We start from the raw sequence: 18577 nt of genomic DNA on the forward strand, positions 1-18577 counted from the left end.
TTGGTTTTAATGACATGCAAATACGGATTCTGGTAACACAATCCAAAAAATAGTAAAAATGAAGACATGGATTGCTGCAGAGGGCTTAAGCCTCGTAATCAGTTATGTGATCTTCGTGACTACAGATTTCATAATCTTATTTGTCATCATCAAACTCAGAATCTGAATACACCACAGCAGAAGCATCTGCAATCGAATGCAACACAAAGAGGGGGGAAATGGTGGGCAGCATGCATGAATTTTACTGCCGCTGCGAGCGCACGAGATGCATCTAAAGAGCTAGACATCTCTGTCTCAGTGGTGATGGTGATCTTGGACGTAGCGAAGGCCGCAGTATTTGCAGACGGCAGGTTCGTCCAGATCAAGACATATGAACTCGATCGGATGGCCAAGGGCGGGATCGCTATCTGGAATCAGAAAAACAGAACACCTTCATAATGAGAGAGAGAGAGAGAGAGAGGGCCTAGAGTTGCTTTTTGAAGTATGGGAAGTCAACGGACAATCCAGATATTGCAACTGGGTCCCCGTACTTTTCACTAAAACACTAGTCCCTGAACTTTCAAATATTGCAAATTTGTCCTTAGGTGGGAAAAAAAGAAGCAACTTTTATTGTAAAATGACTTGTTAATCCAGTTTGAAATAAACTGAACCACGTCATTTTACGGAAGGGAAAACGATGGTCATTTCATAAGAAAAATTAGAATATTTCTTTTTTAAATATGGTTAGCGACTAAAGTGCAATATACATGAAAGTTTATGCACCGGCGCTTGAGTGAAAACACGGACTAAGTTACAATACTAGGATATTTCTGCAGAGCGCGTTGGCATTAGCTGCAACACACATGATCACATGATGCACAACAAGATTCGCATGCATTCTCACCCACCCCCCACATTCCAATATGCATAGGAAAAATCAAAAGCACCGTAAAAAAAAAGAAAAAGAAAAAGAAAAAGATTTCCTAAAGCAGTTGTATGAGTTATTATACATGCATATAAAGCATTGCCAGACTTTAGTTGGGATATTACCTCCTTCACAGCAAACGATTCGTCCTTCAACTTTAATCGGAGGAACTTCATTGATCAGTTCCATCGGAGATTTCTTACTTGTGTCCTGCAACAATCAAATATAACCATTCAAAAATAACCATCTTTGCTGTTTAGAATAGGTAGACCTTCAAAGTTGTCGGTTTTATGTGAACTGAGCAGATGAATACGAATATCAGCCTCATCACCAAATGAAGGACATTATCAGATTACCACATCCTGATCAGAGTCTAGGCCAAAATTTAAGACAGAGCAGTATGCAGAAGGTGTAGATTACAGCCCTCTCTGTCTCCAGGTTTTGCAAAGATTCAAAGCTTGAGCTATGCTCTACAAGAACCCCTCAAAGGATGTAGCCCTTCTCTACCGTGTCCAAAGGAAGTTTTGCCTGTAGAACAGATAATCATTCTCCCCTGTTGATAGGAAGTTCTACTAGTGGGAGATACCACACTGTGAAGCATGCTATCAACTTTATGATGTGGACTACATGGTGGTTTGTTTGCCTTTTCATTTTCCCACTTCCTAGCTAGAGAGCAATCTTTACAGGATAAATGGTTGACGCTGGAAGTCTATCAAAGTAGGAGAAAAGAGGATTGTTGAACAATATAATGAGGCAAAATATAACTCATTAATAAATATCTGATTTATTCAAATAAAGGCTAAGCCGGGAAAATAATAGGCGCAGATGCATGGGCAGGGGTTTCTTGTGCGCAGGGTCATCTCACTACTCATCAGCAGTAGGATGCATCCTAACTGCCCAGCAGTCTTGACGCTGGAGTGCATCCCGACGTTGATGAGTAGTAGGATCACCCTTTGTGCAAGAAATCCCTGCGGACAACTGCAGGAAAACCGCGCATGACTAATCCAACCATGAAAACCTCATCTTGATAGGCAGCCAATTCACTAAATACTAAGTGATTGGATAGTGAATCCCCTGCAAATGTCATGGGAGTAAGGATTCCTAGCAGTAGCACATACCAATCAATGCCCTTTGGGACAACCTACCCTAATAAATGTAGCTAAACAAAACACAGCAGATTATGATGTTAACCCTGCATTCTCTCTCCTCATGCCAAGACATTGCCATCTTGAAAAGATGACAGACAGATTCTCTTTCTCTCTTCTTATATAAGTATGTCCAAATCATGCCTCACCTGTCTCGAGATGCGTGAAATGGGTTGATAAAAAAGATTAGTGCATGAAATCTTACTGTCTTAAGGTTGCTAACAAAAGAAGAAATTTGGCTAAATTGTAGCTTTTGCAGAAGTGTTATTTGAGTAGAACTATTTAAAAAAAGCCCTATCAAACTTTTGCTTAATATCCCATTATACCTCCAGCTTCCTGCTGTAGCTAGAAAAAGAAGCATCAAATTGGAACTTTGCTTTTAAAGCCTAGAACAATCATCTATAGCTGTTACTATATAGCATACAAATTGATAGGCTCGGTCTAGAAACTTCCGTTGGAAAAGTAAATACTTTTATCAATACCATGATTCTCTCACCGCCCTCTTTGAGGGCTTCTCTACTCAAGCAGAAGCTCCAACTTAAAATGAGCTTTGGCTGAGTTGGAATTCAATATAAGCTTTTAGGCCCTAAAAGCAAAAGCTCCAATTTAAAGCTTCTATTTTTGGTTGCAACAAGAAGTCGTCAAGAGGATTATGAGAAGAAGCTATTACAACCTTTCCTAACAGCTTTACTCAAACAACACTTCTGTAGGAGCTACAATTAGGCCAAATAGGTTCTAAGTTTTTCTACTCATATGAGTCTAGCACAAAAAAACCCATGAAATATGTTAAAAATCACTACCTTTCAATACAAGGATAGAATAGGGGCTTCACAAATTATGTTGAAAACCATTAGCCTCCAATCAATCTATTAAAATCACATAAGATGTAATTGTTTTGTTCATTATTCGCTACAACATGGAACATGGCGATTGATACAAACACAAGCTCAAAATAAAAGACCTAGCAGACAATACAAAGTGGGAGAATAAAGCGGCACACCTGCAGGTTCTGTAAGTTCTTACAAGATTCAAGTCATGAAGTGCAGTGCCAGGACATGGTTTTGGCACTAGACTAGCATCACCATGACTGCACATTTAAATTTGTAGTTTTTCCCTGTATAGTTCTAACTTCTAAAATATATATTGTAGGCCCTAATGGGAAAAGATTAAAAAGGAAAAAAATCCAGGTCATAAAGTGGAAAGATTTAAGGCCTAACCTTTTACTATGCAGCAAACCTCCCACAATAAACACAATAGTTATCCACTCTCCAAAGGACGTTCTAGTGATGGGATGTACCATCCAAGCATGTTCCTTCCTCATGTAGATTACCTTTTCATTTGGTATTATAAGAGATCGTTGAATTCAAGAGAACCTATTAGCCTATCACCAAAATGGAAAGGAAAGCAAAGAAATATCGAATAATATAATATAGTGATAAATAGCACATTGTAGATATGCGACTTGTTTATAATAGACTAACCCACCTCTGATCTGCTCGTAATCCTAATGAGCATGCTATTCCCTACTCACAAAAGATTCAAATACTATTTCCCGTTGACGAGTGTGAAAAGGATTCCTAGCACATAGAAGTCTTTGGCCTTTGAAATAACTTGCACTATAGCTGGAATAACTAAGTTTAGTTTGGCAGTTTATGATCTAATACCAAAACCTCTACACTTGGTCTATCCTCTAGACCCTCCTCTCTTTGCATGGCAGGGCTGGGGCTATTGCAAAAGTGCTGTTTGAATAGAACTATTTGAAAAAAAAAAACTAGCAAGCTTTTCCATTAAAATCCCCCTAACTTCTTCTAATGCAACTAGAAGTGGAAGCATCAAATTGAAGCTCTACTTTTATATCCCAGGAACAATCATCTTTAGTAGCTAGAAATTGAAGCATACAGTTAATAGTCTCTATTCACTGAACAGAAGCTTCCATAAAATTTGCTTCAAGCATTTTGGACATTTAACCTAAAGCGGTCACCTTATCTTTAGCCACTCAGATCCATTTTCAAGAGCAACAGTACGGGAAAAAAAAGAAATAAACAAATAAATTGAGTTATCTTACCATAATGCTCTCTTCTCCTACTTACACCTGCCAACAATCTTTTATAATGACCTCTAGCAAATGGAAAAATTTGGGTGGAGCCCAGGGCTCCATCCCCTTTGTTGGAGCCTGGGCTTCCCAGATGCTTGCTGCTGGCAACCATCTGGGAAGGGCTCCCTTCCCATAGCCTACGGCCTTTTTTTTAAATTTGAAGGAATATAAGTAAAAATTTAAAAAACAAGGGGAAAAAATAACAACAGAAGAAAATGCATATATAAGAAGCTTACTTCTTATATATATATTTTTTCTTAAAAGATACAAGTAAAAAATAAATAAAATTTTTAAAAAAGTATGCTTGATTGTTTTATTGAAGAATAAAATTTAAAAACACTAAATGGAAATATAGGGCTCAATTTTAACCTAAAAGAATATAAAAAATATATAAAAAAGGCTTAAATTGCCGTTACCTGAAATATTCATTCAGCTCTTTAAGGTTGCAGTGGAACCCCATGTTTTTATAAACCGTTTTAAAAGTTATTCTTCAATTAAATAATCAAAAATATATTTAAAACTTACTATGTTTTATTTTTTAAATTTCTTTCTTGTTCTTTATTTTTATTTTACTTATATTCAAATTATATATATTGAAAAAAGTAAGCTCTCGGAATGAAGCAAGCACTTCCCAGATGCTTGCTGCGTAGGCAAGCGCCCACGCGGCAAGCATCAGAGTCGGAGCTCCAACAAACGGGTCGGAGCCACAGACTTCATTCAATTTTTTACCCAGCAAGTGTATGTGTTTGATCCAGTAAACAAAACGATTTCACTCCACAAATAGGAAAACTAAAAACTTCAACTTGCATATTTCTGGGTAACCTGGAATAAGAAGTTAGGTCATCAAATCCGAAATTTCCTCCCAAGGTGAAACACACGCTAAAGCATCAAATGGACCAACTTAGATGGCTAAATAAGCAGTTGAGGATCTACATCTTCATCAACATAATATCTATTGATGGACCAAGTGTGCATATTCATCCATAGCGCAAAGGCTGATTTTGTGCCAATATGGTTTGGTCTCTGAGATATCTCTATTGTGTAGAAGACGTGTATGACATACGAAAGTTTAGAGGTCCTCACAGTGCAAGATGCTGAAATGAACTTCTGGGCCTTAGTAGCAAAAACTTCAATTTAAAACTTCTACTTTTAGTCGCAACAAGTAATCAAAAGGATTCAAAGTAAAAGCTTTTAGGGCATCCTTGAATAGCTCTACTCAAACAGCACTTCTACAGGAGCTCTAGATATGCCAAATAGGCCTTAAGTTTCCCACATTCCCGTCTCTAGCACTAAAGCACCATGATCTATTTTGATGGCCACTAGTTTCCATTTGGTCGAGTATATTCAAATGTATTGCTAATAATTTGTCTATTATTTGGAGAGATCAATATGGAACCAAATGGATCAAAACCAATGTTATTTAAATGTGAGGACAAAAGAAAGTGTAGATGAAAATTACCAGTAGGACAATCAAGATGATCAATTTTGCTCATTCAGAGTTTCTACCAAGATACATAAATAAAAGGTTGAATTTTTATGGACAATCCCCCCTGAATTTTTCTAGTCCTGGTTTGGTTAACTTCCAACCATTTGAATCATGGATTACAAAATGAAGAAACAGAAAGAAATAATCCAAATCAAAACAAGAAATAGTCAAGGGGGTGTCACTCAATAAATAAAGTTCATATCCCAATAACAAAATTGGTCTATAGTCCATGGGCTCCCTATAACTTTTTCCTAAATCAAAACAATTTACGAATGATTTTCATCATATACCTACCTTCACCTTTTTGGGAAGCCTGCCATAAAGATAAGAAAACTAACTAAACCTTTGCATATTATGATACTACCCCCAAACCCTTAAACTTGGCTTGCCTTTGTCACTCTAGACTCTCCTCTCTTCTAGTCACGAGGCTAAAGATTCTGCAAAAATGCTGTTTGAATAGAGCTATTTAAAAGAATCTCGACAAACTACATAAAATTCTCCCTCCGAGCTTTCCTGCTTGCTGTAGGTAGAAGTAGAAGCTTCAAATTAAAACTTTGTTCTAAAGCCTAGAAACAATCATCTCTAAAGTTGGAATGGCACCACCAAATTTTGATAGTCCCTATCCAAAAAATTTTATAGTAATTGGTTCAAATACAAGTGAGACTACTAGTTGTCGACAAATGACCGAAAGTATGGCATCACTTTATCTGCTCCATATTGAAACTTTTTGGCCCTTAAACAAAAGTCTTAATTTGAAACTTCTACTTCTAACTACAACAAGAAGCATTAGGAGAATTATGAGAAAAAGTCATTAAAGTTTACTCGAATAGTTCTATTCAAACAGCATTGTTGCAAGATCTCCAACTAGGCCAAATAGGTTCTGAACTATTCCACACTTTGATTTTACATGATCTCGAACAGGAAAATAATAAGATTAAATGATAGATGAGTTCATATGTGCAACTAATTGGCTTCAATAGATAGGAGGAAGAAGAGAATCGTGAATTCGAATTAATTCTATAACTCAACATGTAGGCCTTAAGATAACTCGGAATCTATTAATAGAACAGCCGACAAACCCTCAATCAAATATTTAGTCATGATAAGCCAAAATTGCAGCCACAATAATATAGATGTTCTTGTGGAACGTAGAGTAGCACGGAGAGACAAAAACATCTGCATTTGAGAATCTCCTGTACGTTTTGTCTACAACCGAACAGATCACATTGTTACGAATAACAAATAGGGCCTATAAAGTGATTTAACACAATTGTATAATAAAGAAAATGATTCTAGAATGACTGGCATAAAGAGAAATTGGGGGTTTACTGACCAATCAGAACCCCCTACAGCCTTCTCTGTTGAAAGTGAATGGTCACAGCCTAAAGTTAGGGCTTTCGGATCTATATACCCAATCTACATGATACCTAATGACTCGGATTTTCACTAAATATCCTTCTTCTCCCAATAAAATTTCTAATCTCAAACAAAACTTCTTAATCTCCACAAACAGATTAAAAAAACGAAGAAAAAAAATAAGATCCAAATTGAAAAAAAGGGGAATCGGAAGAGGGGAATCGATCACCTGCATCCATTTGGTGGTGTGCTCACTAATGAGAGCGCCTACGACCCTCTCCATCGGAATGGAAGGTACAGACCTAGAATTAAGGTTTTCAAATCTATAAATCCGATCTACATATAATCACTCCATATCTTCCCAAAAGATCATTGTTGTCCCAAGAAAATCCCTAATCTCGAATAAAATCCGATCAATCTACCTCAAATTTCACAAATATATCAAAAAACGAGGAGAAAACGAGATCAAAATCGAAAAAAGTACGAATAGGGAAATCAATCACTGCATCCATTTGGTTGCGTGTTCACTGGTTAGGGTTTTCAAATCTACAAATCCGATCTACATGTAACGACTCAGTATCTTCACAAAAGATCATTCTTTTCCTTAGAAAACTTCTAATCTCGAACAAAATCCCTTCACAACTACCTCAACTTCCACAAATGGATCGAGAGAGTGAGGAGAAAGCGAGATCGAGATCGAAAGGAGCGGGAACGGAAAGAGGGAGAATCGATCACCTGCATCCATTTGGCGGTGTGGTCGCTGATGAGAGCGCCCACGGCCCTCTCCGTCGTGAGGGAGCGCCGTGGGGCTAGGGTTAGGGTTTTGAGGAGGTGGGGGAGTCGCCTCGTCGCCATGGCCCAGAGATAAAAAAAAAGTTCGAGGCCTCGCTAAAGTGAGAGAGCACGAACGAGGAGAGCTCGATATTTATACCGAATGGCAATGAAGAGAAATTTACGGGACATGGAGGGTATTTAGGTCATTCGATATTTTTATTTATTATTTATTCCGGTGATAATATCAAGATACCCTCTCACCAATTGAATATTTTGAAACACACCCTTAACTTTGACACTCTTCAAACATTTCCTATACATGAGGGGTTTCTATACATTTTTACCTTCTCTCTCCATCGCGAGAAATGCTCGGTGGAGGTGGCGGAGTCGGAGAAGAGGTGGCAGCGGAGGAGGAGCTCTGCTGCGTCTCCCATGGCTTCTTCCGATCGGCCTCCCGGAACCCTAGCAGCGTCGCCGTCGTCCACGCCGCCGCAGCCGACTCCGGCGAGCGCCGCGCGCCGCCGCGCCGGCTTTCGTACCCCGGCGACTGTTGCTTCACATCCGCCGACCTCCTCTCCTCCGTCGCAGCCCTCAGCCGCCGCATCAGGGCGGTGCTCGATGGCGGGAGCGATCCCGACCTCGGCCCATCCCGAGGTTAGGGTTTTTCGAACCCTTTCTGAGTTCGTAATGTTCTTCTCTTGATGGCGGATTCAAATGATGAAATTAAGATCAGGGGAACCACTATTTAGGGATTTTCGTTTATGTACCCCACGCATTTGCTTTTATGCTTTCCAAAAGTTTGTACTTGCACCGGACCCTCTTAATTTAGTCTATTTGCTGCGGTTTTTCTCATATACCAGCTTACTCTAGGTGAGGTTTTAAGTTGATTTAGTATCCTCATAAAAGATGCCGCTTTTAGTGCTTCGGCATCCCCCAACATTCGAAGAGCATTTGCATAAGCAGTTTTGTGATTATTATTGTCAATCACATCTGCTCAGAATATAAGCCATTTTTTTTAGAGGATATAGATGCAAACTATAGCTGTAGAGGGGAATACTCGGGTACATGTGCAAAAATTCCATCCGCGAATTGCTGTAATATCACTGCTAAAATTGAAAGAATATTTGGTTTTGGTTTATGTTTGTTCTCAATGCTTAATATACTTAATCTATGCCGCAGGTAGTTCTACTGCTGAACCAATGATGTCAGCCTTGTCAGCTGATGAAAACGGTTCGAATACTGAAACAGATAGAATGCCTCAAATAGTCGGAGTATATAGCGACCCTTCCGTCGAATATATCGTTGCAGTGCTTTCAATTCTCAGGTGCGGTGAGGCATTTTTGCCATTAGATCCGTCGTGGCCGGAGGAGAGAATACTATCAATCGTTACTTCCTCAAATGCTGCTCTCATTATCAATTGCCGGCCATTATGGCGTTTGGAAGGAACAGGGCGATTAAATGCGGCCGACTGGCTCGTTGAGAGGTGCAGTTGTTCGATTATGCAATTTGACATGAAACCTGGTCTTGGGAAACAGTTTGATCAGCCTGACCTAGCCTGGCCCTGTGAGAACAAAAGGCAGCGGAAATTTTGTTATTTGATGTATACCTCAGGTTCTACTGGGAAACCCAAGGGTGTGTGTGGCACAGAGAGAGGTACTGTAACAATCTCCTTGTAGAATAAATAAACATTTGATCCATATGCATTGACTTTAGTGCTGACTAAATGTAATTTCTATATCCTTCTAGAAGTTTATAGTATATATAGAATTATAGATAACTCTCCTCCCGCTTATGGTTGCTAACTGGATAGAGAAGTGTAGTTCTTTAGTGCTTTAGTGTAGTTTTTGAAATTAATAATGATCCATTCTCCTATATTAGGTCTTCTAAATCGCTTTTCGTGGATGCAAGGATTAATCACGTTATGTGCAGAAGATGTTTTATTGTTCAAGACATCCATAAGCTTCATTGACCATCTACAAGAGTTCCTTTCAGCTATTTTGACTGGTACCATACTCATTATTCCTCCTTTTGAGGAGGTAAAGGCTAACGCTGAAATTATAGTCCGTCTTATTAAGGTACATTTATCTAATCAATATTAGGTTTTGTTGTTTAACTTTTTTATGTCTCATTTCAAGCGAAATGCAGACCATGATCTGATTTTTTTTTCTTTTCCCTTTCTTCTTTCTCTACTTGTTATTTCGTAGAATTTGTTGCCAATAAATGAACTTGTATGCTGTATGTTTGAAATCTGAAAAACTTCTCTTTTTGTCTCATGATAACATTACTGTTTACAGGCGTACGGTATATCTAGACTGACCGCTGTTCCCTCATTGATACGTATTTTTCTTCCTTTTCTGGAAAGATCCTCTTTCAACCCTCTGAAGGTATTAATCCTTAGCGGGGAAATTCTATCTATATCTTTGTGGAGTAGACTGCATGAGATCCTGCCTGATACTACTATCTTGAATCTCTATGGAAGTACTGAGGTCAGATTTTAATTGATTTGCAGGTTTGTTTCGTTTGATATCTTTTTTATTGTTGAACCATTTAATCGCAATTTCTATTCTGAGCTTCTTGCATCTCTACATGACTATTATTGCCTGCTTTATTTTCTTACTACCTATCATGAAAGTGTTTGAGAACCTCCAAAATGATAGGTAGAGCAGTGGAGATTTCGTGTATTGCAATGGAAGCAACTGGATGGTAAAGAACCAATAGGATTATCGTAATATCTAGAACTGACTAGCCCAAGTCCTGTGACTCTTAGATGACCTTCTTTTGTAAGCAGTTAAAGGGTCTATATAAGCAATAGATAATTAAGAGGGCGGTAGTTTGACAGTCTGTTATTTAGCAAGTTTCTTTTTTTCTTCCATAAAGTAGATAATTTTATAATTAATTGCCATGAATACCTTTTGTAGAGGAAGTATTAATTACCATGAATAATAACAACCTGCCTCTTTTCTCTTTTTGAGAATTCATACATTTTGTAGGGGAAGTATGTTGTGTTTCCATGTGGCAATCTGTATTTCCTTGCTGCTCTTTCTTCTATATTTATGTGCCGCTGGCATGACTGGTAAACAATCAAAATAAAATCATTAGCACGGTAGAATTTTGCTCCTCGTAAAGGTATCTTCTGTTTTTCAGGTATCAGGTGACTGCACCTTTTTCGATTGCAGAAACTTACCGAGTATTTTAGCTGTTGAGCCGCTGAGTAGCGTCCCTATTGGAATTCCTATTTCTAATTGTGACGTTGTTCTGGTCGGTGAAGCAGATGATCATGATGAGGGTGAAATATATGTTGGAGGAGCTTGTTTATTTGCAGGGTACTTTACTGAACTTTTGAAAAGAAAATCTATGATGGAAAATGCTAATACATTGTTCTTCAAGACTGGCGATTTTGCCAGACGTTTGTCAAGTGGCGAACTTGTTTTTGTCGAAAGGAAAGACCGCTTAATAAAAATCAATGGGCAGCGTGTTGCATTAGATGAAATTGAGGAAAACTTGAGGGAACATCCAGAAGTAAGTGATGCGGCTGTAACTTTTCATGAGAGCAGTGGAAAATTTCCCCATCTAATTGCGTACTTGGTGCTGAAAATCAATGAGGAGACTGACGAAGAGCATAAAGAATATAAAGATTTGATGACTTCTATTAGAAGTTGGCTAGTCAGGAAGCTTCCACCGGTGATGATTCCTAGCTATTACTTCCGTATTCAATCGCTGCCTGTTTCTTTCTCTGGAAAAATAGATTATGCTAGGTTGTCTAGTTCAGAATATATGCCAATGCAGCATACAATTGAATTTCAGAGCAATTCAGCTGATGATCATCTGCAGATTATCAAGAAGGTATTGCTCTTCTTAACCTTGTTCTTAACTAAATAGGTTTGTTACATTATCCATGTCCAGACCCAGTATACTGGCTATCACTTAGATGATCCATGTGCACATCTTTCTATACTGCTTGTCTTGTGATGCAAGTGTATCTATCTATTCATTTATTTTTATTTTTTTTTCAAAGAGTAAACTTGCACATGCTATTAAACTGTGCTTAATTCAGAGTTTCGACAAATTTTAATTACTTTTTGATTGGATTTAGAAACTCCTTTTGTTTATAACTGCAGGTTTTTTCCAATATCTTACTAGTTGAGAAAGTTTCAGACCATGATGATTTCTTTGCTATGGGTGGTAACTCACTTTCTGCTGCTCAAGCTGCTTATAAGTTGGGAATTGACATGAGACTGCTTTATACCTATCCCAGCCCATTCAAACTTCTAAATGCTATTTTAGATAGGAATGATCGACTTAATAGTCCTTTCAACAATGATCAGCGTTCTGCGAAAAGATTGAAAGTATGTGACAGTATACTGAACTCTACAGGAGAAAAAAGCCTACAGATAATTGCTCCATGCAATGCAGATAAAGCAATGAATCACTGGGAGGAAAATGCTAAATCTCCTTCAACATCCTCTTTGGACGTAGACCCTTCCTTGCCACTGGCTTCAGATGAAACAAATTTTAGAAGCCATGATCAGTGGGTGCTAAATTTTGATTTGCCTAAAATGTGTGCGTTCAGTCGTTGCAATCAATTCTTGCATGGTAGTGAGCACACTATAGAGGGCGTAAATAGAACATGCCTATCATTTGAAATTCCAAGAAACAGAAAAGGTGCGCTGCAAGAACTTTGGAATGTTTTGCTGAAGTCATGTGTTGATGCTTCACCTTTGGCTGTGTTTGTGGATGGCAAGATGACCATATTTATTGGATCTCATTCGCATATTTTTCTATGCATTGATGCTTCCAGGTGAGAATTTTCTTATAAATATTTTATGATAATGTGTTGTTGTGGGATCTTTATTGCTTTAGTTTTACTGTCTTGAATGGATACTTTTGTTGGCTCTGCTAGAATTCTGTCAATGTTACTGTATGCTACTTTTAGTTTATATTTTCTGTAAACTTTTGTAAATGCATCAATTTGACTTGTAGTTCAAATCTAAATACATGCATGTATCTTTTCACTATTTATGTGATTAGTATAGACAGGTTTAACCGTCCAAATGATTTCCGTCACATCAGAAAAATGTTTCTTACTCATTTATCAATAATCCAAAAAAATAATCTTTGGTAAATATGCAATCACCTCTTCACAATAGAAGGCCCTGAACTCTACTTGGTGAAAAAAAATATTGTACTGATTCTGAGTGTAGTTATCTGTTGAATCACTCTTTGTTCTTTGATACTATAACAACTTATCCTAATGTTCTCTGTCTTCCCTATTTGTTGTGATCTAAATCATTGAAAATTAGGACGTAAGAAGTATTTGTTGATTTTCTAATGATGGATGTAGTGGCTCTATAAGATGGGAGATCACATTGGGAGGTCGTATAGAGGGTTCAGCAGCAATTACTGGTGATTTCTCTCAGGTTTTCAAAGCTTATAAATTGAGGCAATTAATTTGCATATGAGATTGTACCTTCTCTCTTTTGTTTAATTAATATTTATTTAACGTCCTCAGGTTGTAGTTGGATGTTATGATGGGAAAATCTACTTCCTCGAGTTTATGACTGGGAATATCTCTTGGACTTTCCAAACAGATGGAGAGGTATTTTATGAAAATTTAGTATATCTTACAGTTTGTATGTTCTCATCTTAAGTGACATGGCTCACAATTTTGTATTTTTTGGCTGACACATCAGTTTTGTATATTATAATTTGTTGTCTCTGTTGCTCTGCAAAACTAGTTTCAATGGTGCCTTTTATCTCTCTAGATCAAGAAATCTATCTGATTACCTTTTCATTTCTCTTAACATCCCAAAGGAGTACCTACAACTTGTAACACCTTATCATGTCATTTATTTTATATATTAAAAATACTAATCTTTGTGTTTCTTTCTTTATACCTCTGACTAAAATTCAGCTGGTTATACTTTTTCAGGTTAAAATGCAGCCAGTTGTGGACAGGCGAAGGGATATTATATGGTAATTGTAGCTTCTTTCTACTGATTTTTAGGTTAAGCAGAATTTCTGTGGCATATGCAGTTGCTATGATACAAATTGTGATTTTGTTATTTACAGGATGGGCACATAATAGGCGAGAAGATTTGTTTAGTTATACTCAAAAATATCCAAACAAAACCAAAAGAAAGAAACAAGAAAAATGACTTTAGGATTATACAATTTTATTCCTTATAACCTGTCTTTCTAGAAACAAAGTTTCTGTTCAGTTTTCTCACAGCAGATGTGCTAAAGTTGATTGGAGTTTTGAGATTATTAAATGTTATTGCAAACACGACTAAAGCGTTTTAGACAGAAATGTTGGCAGTTCTGATACACTGTCTGTTAATAAATGAACAGGTGTGGATCCCATGATCATCATTTGTATGCTTTAAATTACAAAGAACATTGTTGCGTTTACAAGGTCTGTTGTGGAGGGAGCATTTATGGTTCACCTGCGATAGATATGGTACATATCTGATTTAGAATCTCTGTTAGTTATACATATTACTTTGTGCTTTTACCCTGTTAAGTTTCGGCAAAAAATTAGGGCTTCTACATATTCATAAGACTCCTGTGTGTCTGTGTGTCTCAAAAGTGCAGATTCTCACGATGATGCCCGTATCTTTAGTTGGTAGTCATCCAATTCACGTTGGAAAGTAGGTTTTGTGTCAGAAAAAAATGTTTTAAGAGGAGCACTTTTTAAAAAAAAAACTTACAAGGGTTGTAATGTAAGGAAATTAGGATTTTGAGGGTCATCTACGAAATTCAGATTTTGTTGGGGCATATACATATACATTGATACTTTTCCATTGGTATATACGTAAAATCTTCAAAAAAGAAAGTTACTACCATATTCAAGTTTAGCACTATTTGAGGAGGGATTCCAAATCTTCGAAGGAACGGATTAAGTGGGAACCAATAAAACTTGTAATCTTGCCTTTTGAACTTTGGGACTTCTTACATGTCTGCTTTTGGATGAGTTATTCTTCGTATGCCCCTGAAAATGATTTTAGTTTAAAACTTTGAATGTAGACCTTTCAGTAAGAAAAAGCGAAAAGAAACGCTTGCTTATGTTGATTACAAGAATGGGAACTGCCGTCATTAAACTAAAATGGAAATGATGTACTAGGAAACAGTTTACGAACCTCGGCCCGAGAAATTATAATTTGGAAGAAAAGTGTTTGTTCATAGTATCCTTGACTATATTAACCATTTGGCCTATATTTTTCTTATCTGTGCTGTGTATTCTTCCTTTAGGTACACAACATAATATATGCGGCATCGACAAGTGGTCGTGTGACTGCTATATCTTTGAAGGTATTGGATTAAATATACTTCCTGTATCTTTCGAAGGTTCTTAGTCTCTGATCTTATTCATCCTTCTCTTATTCAGTTAATGGAGGAAAGTACATTCAAAGAAATCAAAACAAATTGTCTGGCTTAGATAAAACAAGTTTTATGATGTCGAAAAAAGATTATTTCAAAGATTTTTTTGGCAGAACCGGAGTGGCTATTGATCTTGTTGGTTGTATCCCATTTTTTGTACAATTTTGCCATCAGTTGTTCATGTTCAATCACCTGTTATGAGCTGTCACATGGAAAGACCATGAAGGGCAAACTTTGATGAAGCCCCTTTAATATTAGCTGGGACTTAGTAGTTATTGCAAACATTATTTGGTTCGGTATGATGAGATGCACTGTAATAGCAGAAAAAATGGAATTCTTTTTCCAGCTGGCTCTGATTCCTAGTAATCCAAGTTGTTTTGAATGTGGCAGGTGCCTCCATTCAGCGTCATCTGGAGTTACGAAGCAGGAGCACCAATCTTTGGTTCTCTTTCTACGGATTCACTTGGTCAAAATGGTACTTATCTGTCTGGCCAGATTTAGCATCGTCTTCAAGTTTCTAGAATAAAACATGGTTTTTATGTGTTTTGGAGGAGTGATGAGTCTAAGTATCATATGTACGCATATTCTTATTGGTAGGGCTTGTCCGGTCCGCCTGGTCCGTAGCCCTCTGAAAGAAGCAAGTTGTAGTGACTGTCAAGCGCTTGTTCTTTTTGAGGCTCTCTAACTACTTGTGCCCGGTTTGTTCTACAGTTATCTGCTGCTTGGTGGATGGGCATGTGATGATGTTGAATCCAAGAGGAGCTGTCGTATGGAAGGTGTGTATATGTGCTATGTTTTGAGGTGCCTGACTTGTAAACTTTCTTATTCATTATTATTATTATTTTTTCATTCCCCTAATGAGCGGCATTCCTCATAAATTAATGCCACTTATTGAAGTATTGGTTGCTTTCTTGGCAAATTAGACGGGACTATTTTCTTCAATATTTATTGATTTTGGGGTTTTTCTTCTAAAAATCATTGAAAATAACTAATCAGATGAATCCGCCTCCTGTTATGGAATATTGCCTCCATTAGATCTAAAAATAAATACTCCAACATATGGTGCAACTTTGATGATAAAAAATGAAGTCAGTGAAGAAGTTCGATTTATTCAACCTTGGGAAATGCACTTATAAATGTCCTCGTTGGAAGTTAACAATGTGCTAATTACTATTTGCATTGTCCTCAATATGTTTGTCAATCCACTTGTATTAAAGGGTTCGAGGTTTCAAATTCTCCCAGGCAAATGTCGGTGGTCCAATATTCGCGGGACCTTGTGTATCATCCACCCTTGCTCCCCAGGTATATAACAATTGTTAAAATCTGTGTTCTTCAATAACCGGTTGTTCCATAATTTTGAGATTTTTAGGATCACAATGGATCTTGTATTTTGTTCGCTTTCCATTAACAAGGTGCTCATATATCTGTCCAGACAGTGCACATGTTGTTGTTAATCTCTTCATGTCATCTGAAGTCATTGAAATCTCAAATTATTACATTGGTTTCTTTTTTTTCCTTTTCCCTTTTCTTTTGTTTCTCTTGATTCATTTGCAGGTGTTGGTATGCTCCCGGAATGGAAGTGTGTACTCTTTTGATACAGTAAGCTCTGATCCTCAGCAAGTTCAGATGATCATTCATTAATATTTCTATTTCTTTCACCATTTGTCTCATGTGCGCGGGCACATAAATGCGCCTGATGTTTTCTGCGAATAGTACAAGAATATTTCTATTTCTTTCACCATTTTTCTCATGTGTGCGGGCGCATAAATATGCCTGATGTTTTCTGCGAATAGTACAAGCGGCCACTTATCTAGCGATAACTTTGAAATGCAAATAGGAGATCATCTTATTGATTAAATGCCTCGGTGCAGAAAGGAGGGGATTTGCTTTGGGAATATGAGGTTGGAGACCCAATCAGCTCCTCTGCTTTCGTCGACGAGCAAATTCAAGTAACATCAGTATCCTCCCAATCATCTGAGAGGTAGTAAATTACTTGACAGAACCACCCTTCAACATCCTGTTCTTTAAGTTCTGAAAATCAACTTTATGGTTGGTAATTAATCTATCTTGTGCGACATTTTCAGATTCGCGTGCATTTGCAGCAGCTCGGGAAGCATTCATGTGATTAGGATCGGTCCTGATCCCAATAAAGAGAAAACAGTGCGAGGATTTGCCGTAATGGACCTCGCGGGGGATATCTTTTCCTCGCCAGTGATGATTGGCGGCCGCATCTTTGTCGGCTGCAGAGACGATTACCTACACTGCATTGAAATTTCTTGCTGAAAACAACAAGAATCAAGCCGAAGTTCTCCATGGGTAAAATATTCAGCATATTTACGAGCAAATTACTTTCAGTTTAGTTTCAATTACGTCCGAAGAGTTTCAGTTTTACCAATTCACTCTGTGATGTTCGTCCTGTGTAACAATTCAATATCATTGCCACAGTTTCGTACTCAGCAAGGATATAACTTTGGACAAATTTCGGTAACTAAATTGTTAAAATTTAAACTAGGTTGATTTCATTGAATTTGGACCAAACTTCAGGGACTATCCAAAGTAACTAAACTTTGAATGCTTATATCATTTCAGTTTCAAATTCAAATTCTTCGTGATGATTCAACCGATATCACTTCCAGATTTATCCTCACGGTCGTGTTCTTGGTGTTTCAGGTTTTTTTATCAGAGAAACCGCTTAATTCCGTGACCTAAGAATACGTACATCTGTCCGCAAGAGGATGGCGATGCTCGCAAGTAACGGAGATTTAGTTCCTTATCTGAACCTTGTTCTGCTGAAACGAACTGCAGGTGTAATGTTGCGCACTCGCGGCATCCATGATACGACATTCGTGATCGATCGCTTAATCAAGCGCGTGCGCTTGAATCGTCGCACTATAAATAGTTCTGCATCGGGGATGACGATGTCGAGATACTCGGGCATAAAAGTGTAGTAGCTCATTTAATGAGATTATATTATTTAATGCTAGTGGGCTGGGTCGGAGTTATATAAATTTGATGTGGTAAAAATGTTGAAATGTGTGCATGTATGATATAATTAAGGAGGGAATATTTTTTCCTGTAACTATTTTGGTTGTTCTTTGAAGAGATATTTATTTTTATTTTTTAGAACAAAACATTAACTTTTGAATACAATAAAATGCTACAGGTGACTCAAAACTCAAAAGTTTGAAGCTAACTCTGAAATAGTCCCCTGAACTCTTTTTGTTTTTCAGATTGACCCCTCTTCAGCCAAAAAACTAGATGTTGAATTAAATTTTTGATAATTTCATCAAATGCAACAATTTTAATCACTTTGTAGAAAATGAAAGTGGATTAATTAACCAATAATAGCTAATTGAGCTATTAAATTTGACAAAACTTTTAACTTAACTAAAAAATAAAATCAAAAGTCAAGGGCGTTTCCAATATAAAGTACATAAATT

The 18577-nt window shown here is 37.4% G+C and overlaps 2 protein-coding genes across 5 annotated transcripts; one reads left to right on the forward strand and one right to left on the reverse strand.

Annotated features, from left to right (window-relative positions):
* Positions 50-7889, reverse strand: LOC109728639 (NADH dehydrogenase [ubiquinone] iron-sulfur protein 6, mitochondrial). The gene is made up of 3 exons (XM_020259095.1): positions 7722-7889; positions 1030-1114; positions 50-407 (listed from the first exon to the last, which is right to left on the reverse strand). Exons 1-3 carry the CDS (start codon positions 7839-7841, stop codon positions 295-297), a joined length of 318 nt encoding a protein of 105 aa, XP_020114684.1. The 5' UTR covers positions 7842-7889; the 3' UTR covers positions 50-294.
* On the forward strand, positions 8088-18253 carry LOC109728715 (putative acyl-activating enzyme 19). 4 transcript variants are annotated; one of them, XM_020259209.1, is made up of 18 exons: positions 8092-8414; positions 8940-9413; positions 9639-9835; positions 10055-10246; positions 10905-11603; positions 11879-12558; positions 13102-13177; positions 13270-13356; positions 13690-13733; positions 14109-14217; positions 15009-15068; positions 15528-15612; positions 15849-15913; positions 16380-16439; positions 16692-16736; positions 17009-17118; positions 17222-17453; positions 17808-18253. In XM_020259209.1, the coding sequence occupies exons 1-17, from the start codon at positions 8126-8128 to the stop codon at positions 17418-17420; spliced, it is 3471 nt and encodes a 1156-aa protein (XP_020114798.1). In that variant the 5' UTR covers positions 8092-8125; the 3' UTR covers positions 17421-17453; positions 17808-18253. The 4 variants fall into 4 exon arrangements, 3 of the variants coding, with proteins under 3 accessions (XP_020114800.1, XP_020114799.1, XP_020114798.1); XR_002221073.1 differs by lacking the exon at positions 17808-18253 and having other exon boundaries at positions 8088-8414; positions 15849-15925; positions 16379-16439; positions 17222-17252; XM_020259210.1 differs by lacking the exon at positions 17808-18253 and having other exon boundaries at positions 8090-8414; positions 17013-17118; positions 17222-17363.

The sequence above is a fragment of the Ananas comosus genome, linkage group 24 (genome assembly GCF_001540865.1).
Source record: "Ananas comosus cultivar F153 linkage group 24, ASM154086v1, whole genome shotgun sequence".
In the NCBI taxonomy this organism is placed as follows: domain Eukaryota; kingdom Viridiplantae; phylum Streptophyta; class Magnoliopsida; order Poales; family Bromeliaceae; genus Ananas; species Ananas comosus.